Source organism: Capra hircus, chromosome 16, assembly GCF_001704415.2.
Source record: "Capra hircus breed San Clemente chromosome 16, ASM170441v1, whole genome shotgun sequence".
NCBI classification, from domain to species: Eukaryota; Metazoa; Chordata; class Mammalia; order Artiodactyla; family Bovidae; genus Capra; species Capra hircus.
In genome coordinates, this window is record NC_030823.1 from 53,605,674 (window position 1) to 53,622,974 (window position 17,301).

The 17,301-nt window shown below is 39.4% G+C and overlaps 2 protein-coding genes across 2 annotated transcripts in view; one reads left to right on the forward strand and one right to left on the reverse strand.

The window, feature by feature from the left end:
• The window catches only part of ANKRD45 (ankyrin repeat domain 45), a 49,723-nt gene extending 37,026 nt beyond the window's left edge, over positions 1 to 12,697 (reverse strand). Inside the window, exons 1-2 of the mRNA XM_005690886.3 lie at positions 12,643 to 12,697; positions 7,631 to 7,997 (exon numbers count right to left, since the gene is read on the reverse strand). Coding sequence (XP_005690943.1) covers positions 7,631 to 7,982 — 352 coding nt within the window. The 5' untranslated portion in view covers positions 7,983 to 7,997; positions 12,643 to 12,697. The remainder of the gene's footprint in view (positions 1 to 7,630; positions 7,998 to 12,642) is intronic.
• Positions 12,744 to 17,301, forward strand: part of KLHL20 (kelch like family member 20) — a 66,918-nt gene continuing 62,360 nt past the window's right edge. The window contains exon 1 of the mRNA XM_013970398.2: positions 12,744 to 12,844. The gene's annotated coding sequence lies outside the window, so the exon portion shown is untranslated. The remainder of the gene's footprint in view (positions 12,845 to 17,301) is intronic.

Consider the following 17,301-nt stretch of genomic DNA (forward strand, 5'->3'; position numbering starts at 1 on the left):
ACATGAGCTTTCTCGAGTTGCAGTGAACAGGGAGTATTCTTGCTATGTGCAGGCTTCTCATTGAAGGGCCTTTTCTTGTTGCGGAGCACAGGCTTCAGGTGCACAGGTTTCAGCAGCTGTGGCTTGTAGGCTCTAGAATTCAGGCTCAGTAGTTGTGACCCACAGGCTTAGCTACTTCATGGCATGTGGAATCTTCCCAGACCAGGAATTGAACCATGTCCCCTGCACTGCAACATGAATTCTTATCCACTGAGCTACCAACGAAGTCCAAGACTAATACATTTTAAATACAAAAGTATATAAACATAAAATGTCAGATAAAAGCATACCTACAAACAAATGTTAAGTATATACTGTCATTCTATTAGCAATATAAATTGTCAGATAAAACTAATAAAATTTAAAGATTAAGAAGCAAATACTATTAAAAATGAAAAAAACTATAATCATGAAAATCACAAATAAAACATTATCTTATTTTTTAAGTGGGTCAATGATTTCAACAGGACATTTCTGTGCAAATTTTTTCAGCTATTAAAGTTTTTCTCACTCAACATTAGTTGGAAGTAGTTATAAACCAACACCAAACACTTTCCTTCAAATTATCTCATTTCTAATTTTAAAAGACAGAGATATGTCTGAACAGTTTTTTGCTTTTTTTAATAGAATTGCAATCTTTCTATTGAGAGTAGGCTGTAATCATTTTCTCCAAAGAAAACACTGATGGTTCATATTTGTCTTTTTTAGTTTCCACATAAAAAGAGAGAGAGTCCATTTCAGTTTCCTTATCAATTTCAATTTCAAAGCTGTGAGATTCACATTCTACTTGTTTGGGAGCCTTGTGAACTCAAGAATTATTCTTACAATAGAATTTGCAATACCACAATATGGACCATCTACATTTGTAATCTTCAATTTGTCTTTTTATATACACTGAGCAATTAAATCATTGAAATTGTTCTCAATCCAAAAATGACTCTAATTTCATATGTTTAAAATACCAAATAAAACTATTATACCTATAAACAGGCCAGTATTTCATCACCTAAAATACTGGGTAAGTACACCAGGATAGCAAAAATATTTTAACACTAAAATCTGCTATTGCAGTTACTATCTGATACTGCAGTTACTGCCACCTGCCATGCCTTATCCTTCAACTTCCTTTGTCTGATAAACTCTTGGTCATTATTCAAGATTCTATATATAGACTTCCTTGGCGGTCCAGTGGTTAAGACTCCACACTTTCACTGCAGGGGACACACGTTCAATCCGTGGTAAGGGAATTAAGATCCCAAGTGCTACGTGGTGCAGCCAAAAAAAAAAAAAAGAAAAATTCACCATATTGCCTCTTCTATAAAGCATTCCTTGACCATGTCCAACACTTTCAGGTAAATCTGACTGGTCTCTCCTTTGAGCTATCACTGTACTTTGTCTCACCATATATCATCTATTTAGACATCTGTTTTCTGCTAACTGTGAACTTGATCAAGGTTGCTGAATTCATTCTTCTTTCTATCCCCAGTTCCCAGCTCAAGACCTGGCTATTCCTCCACGTTTAACAAATATTTACTGATTGTAGAGAAAGGCAGAGTTTAAAATAGTATTTAGTTTCAATCATGTTTGTTTGAATGTGGCAAAGCTGAGAAACCAAAGCCTTACCAGAACCAGAGGTGGTTCCATCAATAACCTACAAACTGCACACAAATGTCCTTGGCTCAAACAGAAAACAAGGTACTTCCCAATAGACCAGAAGTCAGTAGTACAGAGAGCTCAGACTGTAAGAACTGCTTCATCCTCCTTCCTTCTGATCAAAGAGATGAGATTGTAAAAACTGTTTCATCACCCTTCCTTTGAATCAAAATTGTCCAATTCTCCAATATTTAAAAGGAAAGGAAATCCTGAATACCAATGTGATCTCTGAGAATCATCCACAAATAAATGGCATACATCTTCTTAAAGAGATGTACCACAGTTCTTCACGCAAAAGTCCCTGAATTTTAGGCCAATGGCTTCTATGTTGCAAAAATCAATAGTGTTCACAGATCCTTAAAAAAAGAAAATTCTATCATTTGTAACAACATGGATGAACCTGAAGGGCATTATGCCAAGTGAAATAAGTCAGAGAGGAAAAGCCAAATACCGCTTCGTATCACTTATGTGGGGAAATCTAAAATAAAAAATTAAATCCATAGAAACAGAGTAGAAAAGTGGTACCAGGGGTTTGAGGAGTGGGGGAAATAGAGAGAGACTGGAGAAAAGGTACAAACTTCAGTTAGAAGAGGAAAAGATCCCAGGACTTAATATATAACACAATGACTATAGTTAATAACTGTATTATATAATTGAAATTTCCTGAGAGTAGAACTCAAATGTTTTGACAAAAAAAAAAAATCTTTGCACTGATCTGTTCTCCCATGTAAACAAGCTCATGATAACTGAATCAATACCAACCAAACAAGAATTTACTGGTAAACTGTAATGTAATTCATTATTTACACTGGGCTGCAAGAAGCACAAGCTGGAATCAAGACTGCCGGGAGAAATATCAATAACCTCAGATATGCAGATGACACCATCCTTATGGCAGAAAGTGAAGAGGAACTAAAAAGCTCTTGATGAAAGTGAAACAGGAGAGTGAAAAAGTTGGCTTAAAACTCAACATTCAGAAAACGAAGATCATGGCATCCGGTCCCATCACTTCATGGCAAATAGATGGGGAAACAGTGGAAACAGTGTCAGACTTTATTTTGGGGGGCTCCAAAATCACTGCAGATGGTAATTGCAGCTATGATATTAAAAGACGCTTACTCCTTGTAAGGAAAGTTATGACCAACCTAGATAGCATATTCAAAAGCAGACACATTACTTTGCCAACAAAGGTCCGTCTAGTCAAGGCTATGGTTTTTCCAGTGGACATGTATGGATGTGAGAGTTGGACTGTGAAGAAAGCTGAGTGCCGAAGAATTGATGCTTTTGAACTGTGGTGTTGGAGAAGGCTCTTGAGAGTCCCCTGGACTGCAAGGAGATCCAACCACTCCATCCTAGAGGAGATCAGTCCTGGGTGTTCATTGGAAGGACTGATGCTGAAGCTGAAACTCCAATACTCTGGCCACCTCATGCAAAGACTTGACTCATTGGAAAAGACCCTGATGCTAGGAGGGATTGGGGGCAGGAGGAAAAGGGGATGAAAGAGGATGAGATGGCTGGATGGCATCACTGACTCGATGGACATGAGTTTGAATGAACTCCGGGAGTTGATGATGGACAGGGAAGCCTGGCGTGCTGTGATTCATGGGGTCGCGAAGAGTCAGACACGACAAGTGACTGAACTGAACTGAACTGAAGCAACAGTTAGAACTGGACATGGAACAACAGACTGGTTCCAAATAGCAAAAGGAGTACATCAAGGCTGTATATTGTCACCCTGCTTATTTAACTTCTATGCAGAGTACATCATGAGACACACTGGACTGGATGAAGCACAAGCTGGAATCAAGATTGCTGGAGGAAATATCAATAATCTCAGATATACATATGACACCACCATTATGGCAGAAAGTGAAGAACTAAAGAGCCTCTCAATGAAAGTGAAAGAGGAGAGTGAAAAAGTTGGCTTAAAACTCAACATTCAGAAAACGAAGGTCATGGCATCTGGTCCCATCACTTCATGGCAAATAGATGGGGAAACAGTGGAAACAGTGGCTGACTTTATTTTGAGGGTCTCCAAAATCCCTGCAGATGGTGACTGCTGCCATGAAATTAAAAGACACTTACTCCTTGGAAGGAAAGTTATGACCAACCTAGATAGCATATTCAAAAGCAGACACATTACTTTGCCGACAAAGGCCCATCTAGTCAAGGCTATGGTCTTTCCAGTAGTCATGTATGGATGTGAGGGTTGGACTCCAAAGAAAGCTGAGAGCCAAAGAATTGATTCTTCTGAACTGTGGTGTTGGAGAAGACTCTTGAGAGTCCCTTGGACTGCAAGGAGATCCAACCAGTCCATCCTAAAGGAAATGAGTCCTGAATATTCATTGGAAGGACTGATGCTGAAGCTGAAACTCCAATACTTTAGCCACCTGATGTGAAGAGCTGACTCATTTGAAAAGACTCTGATGCTGGAAAAGACTGAATGCAGGAGGAGAAGGGGACGACAGAGGACAAGATGGTTGGATGGCATCACAGACTCAATGGACATGAGTTTGGGTAAACTCTGGGAGTTGATGATGGACAGGGAGGCCTGGCATGCTGTGGTCCGTGGGGTCGCAAAGAGTCAGACACAACTGAGCAACTGAACTGAACTGAACTGAAGTAATAATCACCAAGTTGCCTGGTACAATTAGGTTAGCCAGTTCATGCAAATATTTCATTACAAAACCATCTTCATTAAAATGGCAAACAAGCTTACAATTTCCCAGAACATCATATATCATCTAAGTCCTGGTTCCTTTTATTTTTTATTTTATTTTATTTTATTTTTTTGCCAATCCATTTTATTTTTTTGCCAATCCAATATTTGAAATCTTTATAAGCTCTAAAATAATGATACATTCCAATCATTGAAGGTTTTCTTTTACAGGATTCTATCATCTCAACACATGTCATAAACTAATTTATCATTGTTCGACTTAAATCTAGAGGGACATCCTGGCACCAGCCAAAGTAGATGTGGTGAGAATCCTGGTTCCTTTTAATTTAGCAATTCTTCTCTCAATTTCTCTGTCTCCTCTGTCATTTTACTATAAGCAGCAAGAAAAAAGCAGGATGCACCTTCAACTTCTACTAAATGAGAAGATTTCACGGTAAGCATGAAATCAGAATGAAGATATGGATTATCTTAGAGTACATCATCAAACTCAAAAGACTGTATACCTATCTTCACACACTGGAAAATATCTAACAAAAGGATGGCAATACCCATATCAATTAGTCAGGGCACCCTCTCCCTGGAGTGCTGGAGGTACACTATCAGATATTTGATTTAAGGCTCTCATTTTCTTTTATGTAGTATGATTTTTAGACATTACTATTAGTCCTATTTTTATGGATGTAATATTAGATATTACTATTAGTCCCATTTTTATGGATGAAGAAACTGTAGCATGGAGAGGTTATATAACTTGCCCAAGTTAAATAGCTTAAAGTTCAATATTAGATAAATTTTGCTACGAGTTTTCCACAGCCTTAAGAAAAGCTTCTTCTGTTCCTACTTACCCAAAAGCTTTCATCATGAATGAATGCTACATTTTCTTCCAAAAGACTTTTCTATATCTATTGAGATGATCAGGTGGTTTTGTTTATATAATCTTTTAGTGTAGTCAATTATACTAACAATTTTTCTAATGTTAAAGCCATCCTTGAGGTTTCCCTGGTAGCCCAGTGGTTGAGAATCTGCCTGCCAATGCAGGGAACACAGGTTTGATCCCTACTCCAGGAAGATCCCACATGCTGTGGAGCAACTAAGCCCATGCACCACAACTTCTGAGCCTGCGCTCTAGAGCCCAGGAGCCACAACTACTGAAGCCAGAACACCTAGAGCCTGTGCTCCAAAACAAGAGAACCGCTGCATTGAGAAGCCCATGCACCACAATGAGAGAAGAGCCTCTGCTCTCCACAAGCACTCGAGCAGCAACAAAGACCCAGTGCAGCCAAAACTGATAGATAAATCTTTTTTTAAAAAGCAAATTCTTGCATAAATGGGATAAACCCAAGCTAGTCCAATAAATGTTTCAACATACATTAGATTCAATTTGTTAATATTTTAAGATGCTTGCATCTGTGTTATTAAATGATTGGCCTATAATTTTCCTTTCTAAAGCTTGTCCTTAACTAGTTTTGCTATATAAGTTATCTCATAAAATAAGCAGCTGTCCAACTCTCTTTATATTCTATGGAAACTTTGTATAAGCTAGAGATTATTTCTTCCTTATAAGGGTAGTAAGCCATATATTTTAAACCATTTGAGTTAGGAATTGGAAAGGGTGGGAGAATCAGGCAGATTCTGATTACTTATTCAATTTTTTAAAATAATCGTAGATCTAATCAAGCTTCTATTTTTTTTCTTGACTCAATTTCGATAATATATATTTCATTGAAGAAACTGTCCATTTCTTCCATGTTTTCAAATGTATTATCATGAAGTTGTTTGATGTTTTCTAATAATTTTTTAAATCTTATTTTTGCCTGTGTGAATACTTCATTTTAAAATTCCAAATATTATTTACACTCTCTCCTTCTTATAATATCACATATCAAAAATTATCAATATTATCAAATGTTTTTTCAACTTTTCACTAAACCAGATTTTGGTTTTGTTGATTCTCTTTATTGTTTGTTTGTTTGCTTGTTTGTTTTGGCTGCACTGTGCAGCTTACAGATCAGGAATCTCAGTCCACCAAGGATCAAACCTGGCACCCTGCAGTGGAAGGTAGACTCCAAACCACCGGACTGACAGAGAATTCCCTCTCTGTTGTTTCTTTATTTTCAATGTCATTATTTTACTCTATTATTTATCTTCTTCTTTCTTTGGATTTTCAGTTGTTATTTTTCTAACTCCTTGAGTTAAATACTTTGCTAATTTTCAATATTTTTTATTCTAATATATGTATTAAACTAGAATTTTAATTTTAGTTTTATTTCACAGGGTCTGACATGGCAATCCTGTTGCCACCTAAATATTTCATAATATCTATTATATTTTCTGTCACCAATAGATAATTGAAAGTGTGTTCCTGTTTCCAAAATTATAGGGATTTTCAGTTATCTTTTTGTCACTGTTTTCTAATTTTATTTTACTGTGGTCAGAGACCACAGACTGCATGCTATAGTTTATTTGATAATTGTTGGCACTTCCTTTATGGCCTAACACATGATCAGTTTTTTTAACTGTTCCATGTAAACATGAAGAAAATGTATATTTGCTATTTGCTAAAGACCACTGTTTCATTTTCTACAATGACCATGTCTTATAGTTTCAATCTGAAGAAAACAGTGACTTAATTTAAAGAGCTAACTGAATACTGACTATAAAAATGAATAAATCTTCCAAGGAAATGGGTAATAAGATTATTGAGCATTTACTATATACCAACTTTATATTATCATACTTAATCCTCATAACCTACAAGGAAAACCCTATAAAGAAAATACAATCATCCTCATTTAGTAGATGAAACAGAGACACAAAATGATTAGGTAACTTGCCCAAGTCACCCAGCTAATAAATATCAAATTCTGTATTCTTAATTCCCTGGTGGCTTAGACAGTAAAGCGTCTGTCTACAATGCAGGAGACGTGGGTTCGATCCCTGGGTTGGGAAGATCCCCTGGAGATGGCAATCCACTCCAGGACTATTGCCTGGAAAATCCCATGGACAGAGGAGCCTGGTAGGCTACAGTCCATGGGGTCACAAAGAGTCGGACACGACTGAGCGATGTCACTTCACTTCAAGCTATACTATAATAACATGCATATACACACATTCATATATATATATATATATATATATATACACTTAACATATGTAAAATATAAAGTAGGGACATCAAATTTATCCAAATTTAAAGACAATACATGGTATCTTTAGGTAGTTATAAGTAATAGTGATGAGAGAAAAAAGACAAAATACCTCTGGTGGTTTTCTCATTCAGATTCACACCATATTTGGCCAAAGCTCTAATCACATCACTTTGCCCAGCCATGCAAGCTGCATACAACAAATTTCTCCCAACGATGTCTTCCTCCAAGAGTAGCTGCATGGCCTGCTCATGGTGAGAGTTCTCAGGATCCTCAAAAATCTTTTGCAAACCTTCTACATCCCCTGTGAGGGCAGGTGGTAAGAGTGGGTTAATGGTGGCAGTTTCCTCTGCTTCTTTGGATTCTTCTTCTTCTTCACTATCATCTTCTTCCTCTTCTTCTTGTGGTGAGGAAAATATTAATTTTTCTGAACTCTCTGACTCTGGGGGTACTTCTGACTCCATTAACTCCAAAAATACCTGAGATCAAAAGAGAAAAAGTAATAGAAACATACTCAAACAAATCAGCATTTGTTTATTTACTTGTTTGATCAGTCAACTGACAATATGAATGGAATGAAAATACTTAGTTGGTTCAAAATAATTATAAAATACTTCATTCATTCAATCAGTAAAGTTTATCATGCACCAATAGACTGCCTGAGTATATACTAAAATGCTGAACGTGTGATGCAAATAGTAAATTCAATAGGAACAGGAGAAAAAATATCAATGTGGGTGAGATACATTAGGAAAAGATTGAAAGAGAATGTTAAAGAGACTCATCTGTTTAAACAAGGATCCATGTTGGGGAGAAGTAATCAATACAGTTGGATCATTGAAGCCAGATTATTAAGACCTTAAAAATTAGGTCACTTTGCCAACAAAGGTCCACATAGTCAAAGCTATGGTTTTTCCAGGAGTCAAGTATGGATTGGAGAGGTGGACCATAAAGAAGGCTGATGCTTTCCAACTATGGAACTGGAGAAGACTCTTCAGAGTCCCCCAGACAGCAAGATCAAACCAGTTAATCCTAAAGGAAATCAATCCTGAATATACATTGGAAGGACTGATGCTGAAGCTGAAGCTCCAACACTTTGGCGACCCATTGCAAAGAGCCAACTCACTGGAAAAGGCCCTGTAGCTGGGAAAGACTGAAGGCAGGAGGAGAAGAAGCAACAGAGGATGAAATGGTTGAATGGCATCATGAACTCAATGCACATGAGTTTGAGCAACTCCAGGAGATAGTGAAGGACAGGGAAGCCTGGCATGTGGCAGTCCATGGGGTTGCAAAGAATCGAATACAACTTGGCAACTGAACAACAAAAATGTGAAATGAGCAAAACTGTGTGGTAGTTTGAACATTCTTTGGCATTGTCTCTCTTAGGGATTAGATTGAAAACTGACCACTTCGGACCCTGTGGCCACTACTGAGTTTTCCAAATTTGCTGGCATATCGAGTGCAGCACTTTCACACCATCATCTTTTAGGATTTGAAACAGCTCAGCTGGAATTCCATCACCTCCACTAGCTTTGTTCATAGTGAAACTTCCTAAGAGCCACCAGACTTCATGCTCCAGGATGTCTGGCTCTAGGTGAGTGAACACACCATTGTAGATCATTTTTGGTCATGAAGATCTTTTTTGATCACAGATAGTTCTTCTGTGTATTCTTGCCACCTCTTATTAATATCTTCTGCTTCAGTTCAGTTCAGTTCAGTGACTCAGTCATGTCCAACTCTTTGCGACTCCATGAATCGCAGCACGCCAGGCCTCCCTGCCCATCACCAACTCCCAGAGTTCACTCAAACTCATGTCCATCGAGTGGGTGATGCTATCCAGCTATCTCATCCCTGTAGTCCCCTTCTCCTCCTGCCCCCAATCCCTCCCAGCATCAGAGTCTTTTCCAGTGAGTCAACTCTTTGCATGAGGTGGCCAAAGTACTGGAGTTTCAGCTTTAGCATCAGTCCTTCCAATGAATACCCAGAATTGATCTCCTTTAGAATGGACTGGTTGACACACATGGCGGATTCATGTTGATGTATGGCAAAACCAATACAATATTATAAAGTAAAAAAAAAAATAAGTAAAATGAAATCTGAAAAAAAAAAAAGGATGGACTGGTTGGATCTCCTTGCAATCCAAGGGACTCTCAAGAGTCTTCTAAAATGGACTGGTTGGATCTCCTTGCAGTCCAAGGGACTCTCAAGAGTCTTCCCCAGCACCACAGTTCAAAAGCATCAATTATTCGGTGCTCAGTTTTCTTCACAGTCCAACTCTCACATCCATACATGACCACTGGAAAAACCATAGCCTTGACTAGACGGACCTTTGTTGGCAAAGTAATGTCTCTGCTTTTCAATATGCTATCTAGGTTGGTCATAACTTTCCTTCCAAGGAGTAAGCGTCTTTTAATTTTATGGCTGCAGAAACCATCTGCAGGGATTTTGGAGCCCAAAAAAATGAAGTCTGACACTGTTTCCACTGTTTCCCCATCTATTTGCCATGAAGTGATGGGACCAGATGCCATGATCTTTGTTTTCTAAATGTTGAGTTTTAAGCCAACTTTTTCACTCTCCTCTTTCACTTTCATTGAGGCTTTTTAGCTCCTCTTCGCTTTCTGCCATAAGGTGGTGTCATCTGCATATCTGAGGTTATTGATATTTCTCCCAGCAATCTTGATTCCAGCTTGTGCTTCTTCCAGCCCAGTGTTTCTCATGATGTACTCTGCATAGAAGTTAAATAAGCAGGGTGACAATATACAGCCTTGATGTACTCCTTTTGCTATTTGGAACCAGTCTGTTGTTCCATGTCCACTTCTAACTGCTGCTTCCTGACCTGCATACAGGTTTCTCAAGAGGCAGGTCAGGTGGTCTGGTATTCCCATCTCTTTCAGAATTTTCCAGTTTATTCTGATCCACACAGTCGAAGGCTTTGGCATAGTCAATAAAGCAGAAATGGATGTTTTTCTGGAACTCTCTTGCTTTTTCCATGATCCAGCGGATGTTGGCAACTTGATCTCTGGTTCCTCTGCCTTTTCTAAAACCAGCTTGAACATCTGGAAGTTCATGGTTCACATACTGCTGAAGCCTGGCTTGGAGAATTTTGAGCATTACTTTACTAGCGCGTGAGATGAGTGCAATTTTGCGGTAGTTTGAGCATTCTTTGGCATTGGAATGAAAATTGACTTTTTCCAGTCCTATGGCCACTGCTGAGTTTTCCAAATTTGCTGACATAGTGAGTACAGTGCTTTCACACCATCAGTCTTTTAGGGTTTGAAAATAGCTCAACTGGAATTCCATCACCTCCACTAGCTTTGTTTGTAGTGATGCTTCCTAAAGCACATTTGACTTCCGATTCCAGGATGTCTGGCTTTAGGTGACTGATCACACCATCATGATTATCTGGGTCATGAAGATCTTTTTTGTATAGTTCTTCTGTGTATTCTTGCCACCTCTTCTTAATATCTTCTGCTTCTGTTAGATCCATACCATTTCTATCCTTTACTGAGCCCATCTTTGCATAAGATGTTCCTGTGGTATCTTTATTTTTCCTGAAGAGATTTCTAGTCTTTCCCATTCTATTGTTTTCCTCTATTTCTTTGCATTGCTCACTTAAGAAGATTTTCTTATCTCTCCTTGCTATTCTCTGGAGCTCTGCATTCAGTTGGATATATCTTTGCCTTTCACTTCTCTTCTTTCCTCGGCTATTTATAAAGTCTCCTCAGACAAGTTTTTAGATATTGAAAAAACTAATATGTTTGTTTTAGATAATAGTTTTTCCCATAAGAAATATGTAACTTATGTTCACTATGCAGTGGGTTTATGCTATTGTTAAAATAATTAAGAAATTTTTTTTAATTCTGTTTTTAGTTCTAGTTCTTACTAGATTTGTAATAGTTACTGTATGGATAGATATTTTCTTGGCCCAGAAAAGTTCTAACATGAATCAAAACTGCAACCGCGCCACATATAACCAACAGTTCATACAGAACATGACCATGGAGAGGAGAGGAGGTGTGGAACTCTGAAGGCAGAATGGCAGAGCAGACTATGAGTCAGAAGACCCATGCTTTAGTCCTGGTTTATTAATAATGCAACTTTTCTGAACTCATTCTCAACAATGAATTAAGAATAGCTCTGCCTTACTAAATTAGTGTGAATTTTAACTATAAAAGTTGCATTCTCTGCAGGCTGCTAAGGCCCTCGTGGGGCCTCCTGGGTGGCTCAGTGGTAAAGAATCCACCTGCCAATGCAGGAGATGTGGGTTCCATCCCTGGGTCAGGAAGATCCCCTGGAGAAGGAAATGACAACCCACTCTAGTATTCTTGCCTGGGAAATCCCATGGACATAAAAGCCTGGTGGGCTATAGTATATAGGGCCTCAAAGAGTCCGACGCCACTTAGAAACTAAACAACAACAACAACGCACTCCTAATATAAAATCACATAGGTCTCTGGTTCACAGACATCAGAGTCTGGTGGGAAAGACACAAGCAAATCAGCAATGACGCATTGGGATGAAGGACGTGATAAGCAAAGGGTGCTTGGAAAGGAAAGAGACTGGACCTCTAAATGAGACTTAGAGTGGGGAGGTCCCAGGAAGGCTTCCCAGAAGAGGTGACACTTGGTATTGAAGAGCAGGAGCCTTAAAAGAAGGTAATGGGATAAGCAAAAACAAAGGGCCAGGAAGGCAGACAAGGCTGTATGAAGTTGTGGTAGAGGGATAAATCTCAAGGGCCTTTTAAACCAACTGAATTTTTTCTTCGAAAAATGTAGTCCCTTGAGGATTTTAAGTGCCAGCTCAAGAAGGCCTCAAAGGGCTCCTAGGGTTAAACAAAGGGAATGCCGGAGGATGAGGATGCGGAGAGTGGCAGCCTCAGTGGAGAGCTGGGGGTGTGCCGGAGGGGACACCTAAAGCACAGGGTCGGCCCTCGGCGCGCGACCCGCGACGCAGCGCTAGGTTCTGAGGCAAAGCCTGAGGGCGCCGCGGTGGCGCCCACTCTTCTCTAGCCAAGCCGAACAAAGTGGCGGGGACATGCCAGTTCGCCTCAACACCCACGCGGTGCGCCGACCCTCGCCCCTCTGACCCCGGACCGAGACCCAGGACCTTTGGATTCAGACTCACCGTTCCCGAGGCCCCAGGATTGCGTGGTTACCATGGCGACGGCGCACCCGGCGCGCCGCAGCACCACCCCAAGCGCTGCGACTGCGGCGCGCAAACGTCAAGGTTGCAAGGTGCAGGAAGCTAGAGGCGAGAGACGCGGAAGATTTCGTCAAAACTAATTTGCTGTGTTTGGACGGTGGAGTGCGGGGTTTTTCTGCGTTTTGTAAGTTTACAGTTATATGGTTCATATTTATTTTACAACTTAAAAATAAAAATTTAAAATGAGATACGTCGTGTTGGTTGCCAGCCAGTCTTAGTCTGACCTTTGGCCTTTAAACGGAGGAATTTTCTGGAAATATGAGGATGCAGTCTGAACTACGAAAGGTTGTAATTATAACGGGCAACTTGCTTAATTTTCTGGTTTACTGAGGCTCTTTCTCCTATGGTTTAAGGTCATTGTCACCAACAAGAAACGTTACAAGAGACCTCACAAGTGCCAACTATGGCAGGAGCGGAAGCACCTTGGAAACAATTTCTCTTTCGATTCAGGAATTTAAGATACAAAACAGTTGACTTTTTAAAAAGGGGAGAATGATGGAGGTGGGATAGGAGTATGGAAAGAAACCAGCAGAGAAAGGCAAAGCTTGCCCAGAAATTGTGTAAATATTCACATCGAGAACCGGCAAGTTTTTGTACTGAAGAGGAAAACATTCATTTCTTTACTGTTTCTACAAGGAAATCATTAAGGAGGAGGTAATATTTTAGAGGAACTCTAAACATTTTAGCTGGAGGCTAAACAGCCTAGTGTTAAAGCGAATATTTGGCTAAGGCCCAAGCAAACTGTCACTATCGTAGTTCTGAACTTCCGGGATACAAGAGTAATTTTGAAAAAAATTTTTTTGAAGTATAATACTGAAATTTCTCATTCAAATAAGTTGTAATCAGAATTGTAGAGTTGACATTGTAGGCGGAAACAATAGTCTAGAAGCTTTGTCAGCTCTTGGCTTGCTCCTGCGATCACTGATATAGCACATTTGCTTTACTAAACACTCATTTGCTACTGAAGTTGGTGGAAGAGCAAGACATGTTAGGTGTTTCACTTTTAATATGTTCCTTTTAATAGTCTTTAGTTTCAGGAGAGTCTTTTAGTGTCTGGATGCAAGATGACTTATGATGCATGATGGTAAATGATTCTGTTTTTAATTAATCTTCTTTGGATGTATTTGTGTATTCCCAAATACAAGTGTTTCTTGAAAGTCTAAAATTGAATTAAATAAAAAATAAAGTTCAATTAAATTAAATTAACTAAAAAATAAATAGAGTGCTTAAATATTATTTGTAGTACTCTGAAAGCCAGGAAGAATAGGAACACATTGAATATGTCTGAGAATACTAGAAACAGAGGAGCCTTGTTCTATTCTTAACTCCATCTCAAAAACAGCTGCAGGATTCATTGGGGCAGGCTAGGTTTGAAACTGGCCTTAGGAAAGAGATTCCTGCCTCTAGCATGGACCAGGTGAAGCAGATAGACTCCTACCATCACTTCTAACTCCCCTGCCCCTCACCAAAAGCTTAGGATGAGAGTATTGAAGAGAGAGCATTGGATCTGAAGGAGACAAATTAATGTACCAGAGGCATATCAGCAACAACCTGTGAGTCCTAACAATGGGGGCCAAGGAATACAGTGAAGGCCTGTCGTACCGAAGACTTAAGGAACAGAAAATAGCACTCTTCAAGCCCCCCTGAAATTATGTCAGCTTCAAGAAATTATGGTAGAAAGCTTTCCAAATTGATTGAATTTAAATTTACTCTAATTTACGCATGTACACCCATGGTGGATTCATGTCAATGTATGGCAAAACCAATACAGTATTGTAAAGTAAAATAAAGTAAAAATAAAAATTTAAAAAAGAAAAAAAAAAACTCTAAGAGAATGAGTCCTCAGAGTAGAATTTAAATTATTTTAATTATTATATTTCTTGAATTCCATACTTTTATACTAAGAATTACATTCTTTTTAAAATTTTTTTTTATTTTAAAAAAATTTTGGGCACACCACATGACATATGGGATTCTAGTTCCCTGAGAAGGGATTGAATCCACATCCCGTATGTTGGAAGCTTGGAGATTAACCACTGGACTTCCAAGGAAGTCCCAGAATTATACTGTTTATACAATTTTATTTCTGATAAAATAATAGGATAAGTTAACTAGTGGAGAAAGTTACTCTAAGGTAACTCAATGTACTGTGTTGTTATTTAGTTGCTTAGTTGTGTTCTACTCATTGTGACCCCATGGTCTGTAGTCTGCCAGGCTCCTCTGTCCATGGGATTCTCCAGGCATGAATACTGGAGTGGGTTGCCATGCCCTCCTCCAGGGGATCTTCCCACCCATGGATCAAACCCACATCTCCTGCATTGGTAGGCGGATTCTTTACCACTGAGCCACCAGGGAAGCCTCTTAATGTGCTATATTAATATTTATATTTCTTGTACTGAAGTCCTATCATGTGCTGAATACTGTGCTAAGTGATTCATATAAATAGTATCCAATCCTCAGAGCAGCTCAATGAATGTGGTATTTTATTCTTCAAACTAAGCAAACTCAGCAAAGTTGAGTCACCTACCTAAGACCACATAGCAAGGAAAGGGCTGAACCAGAATTTGAACCTAGGTCAGTCTGGGTTTAAATTACCACAGGATTGCCACCAGTTAGCTATGAACTAATTACGTGTTAGAGTATGCCTTTCCAAACCGATAAGTTAATTTTAAAATATCTTGAGCCATTATTTTGGCAGTGATTAGATAATAGTGCCACTCCTGGTGTATGACAAAAAGACTGTTTCTGCATATAGTTAATCTCCACAGCTGAAACTTGAGGAAGGAGGTACTGAACATCCATTGTTTGTGCCTGCCCATCCTTCCTCTTCTGGTAACAGCACACAGTTTTCTAGTACAGAATCCCTTTCACATACTCTCAGCCTGTGTTGTTTGGATGGGGCTGATCCCACTCCAGATCAAGTCCTGGCCAAGCAGTGTTTTCTTCACCCCTGGCCACGGTGATTAGATCAGGAAAAAGCATGGAACACAGATCAGTGTAATCAAAGCTAGTCCTGAATTTTTGCTAGAGCAGTAAGTAAATAGGCATGCTTTTTTCAGCAAGATTTGATGAAAGGAGGTCAGGCTGAGTTGCCAGTACCATCTTGCCACCATGTGGAGAGAGCTTCACAGAGCAACGGAAGAGCCAAGAAGTGAATCCTGAGGATGCCACTTCAGCTCTGGAGCTAGAATACCCAATGCCATTTTTTAACCTTCCTTTTTCAATTGTGTAAGTCAATAAATTACTTTTTTCTAATTAATCCAAAAAAGATTGGATTTTTGTTACTTGTAACATCATTGCCCCATAATATGAAGGGGGAAGGAGGAGGAATATATAGGATGGCTTTATTTTAGAAACATGCTATCCTTAGGGATGCTAAGTCACTTCAGTCGTGTCCCGCTCTGTGCAACCCCATAGACGGCAGCCCACCAGGCTCCGCCGTCCCTGGGATTCTCCAGGCAAGAACACTGGAGTGGGTTTCCATTTCCTTCTCCAGTGCAGAAAAGTGAAAGTGAAGTCACTCAGTTGTGTCCGACTCTACCAGGCTCCTCCATCCATGGGATTTTCCAGGCAAGAGTACTGGAGTGGGGTGCCATTGCTTTCTCCGATCCTTAGGGGTACATACCTGAAATTTGGAATGGATAATATTGTAGTTATGTGTTTCACTTACAGATGAACAACTGTGCTTGATATTATAGGTTAGTTGATCAATGTTAACCTGGAGGCAGGTTTCTAGTAAAATGCCCTAATATTCTGTCACCCTCTTGATTTCAACATCTTTGAGTTAGTGACTTAAGTGTAAATATATAAGACATACTTATCAGATAACCAAAGGCTTGTAATAATGAATAATATGATAGTGGATGGCAGAGTGAAAATCCAAATTCAAAAGATAACTAGAAATTCAACAGGCAGAGGAGTGGGAAAAGGCAATCCAAAAGAAATGTAAAATTCACGGAGGCACAAAATAAACAGCAAAGTGCATTAGTGAAACCTAAGTGGGTTGAAACTGCAAGAGAGTATGTGTTTGGGAGAGAGGTAAGAGATGTAGTTAGAGACATTGGAAGAGATCAGACAGCAATGGGGAGAATGGTTTGGAGAGGACAAGATCGTAGACAAAGAGGAGCCTAAGCTGTTCCTGGGTTTCTGTCTCTTGTGACCAGGTGGCTTGTGGTTTCCTAAATAGGGATTTTGAAAAAGGACAGGGTAGAACCAGGATAATGAGTTCAGCCTTAAAAAAATAAAGGTAGCTATATCAGTCTGCCTGATATCAGCAAACATATTATTTGAAACCAAAGCTTAGTAGACACGACTTAATTGTTTTTTAATCACTAAGTCATGTCTGACTCTTTTGTGACTCCCATGGACTGTAGCCCACCAAGCTCTTCTGTCCATGGGATTTCCCAGGCAAGAATACTGGAGTGGGTTGCGATGTCCTTCTCCAGGGGATCTCCCCAACCCAGCGATGGAACCCACTTCTCCTGCATTAGCAGGTAGATTCTCTACCACTGAGCCAACAGGCAAGCCCTAGTAGACAAGTGAAAAGTCGCTCAGTCACATCCAACTCTTTGTGACCCCATG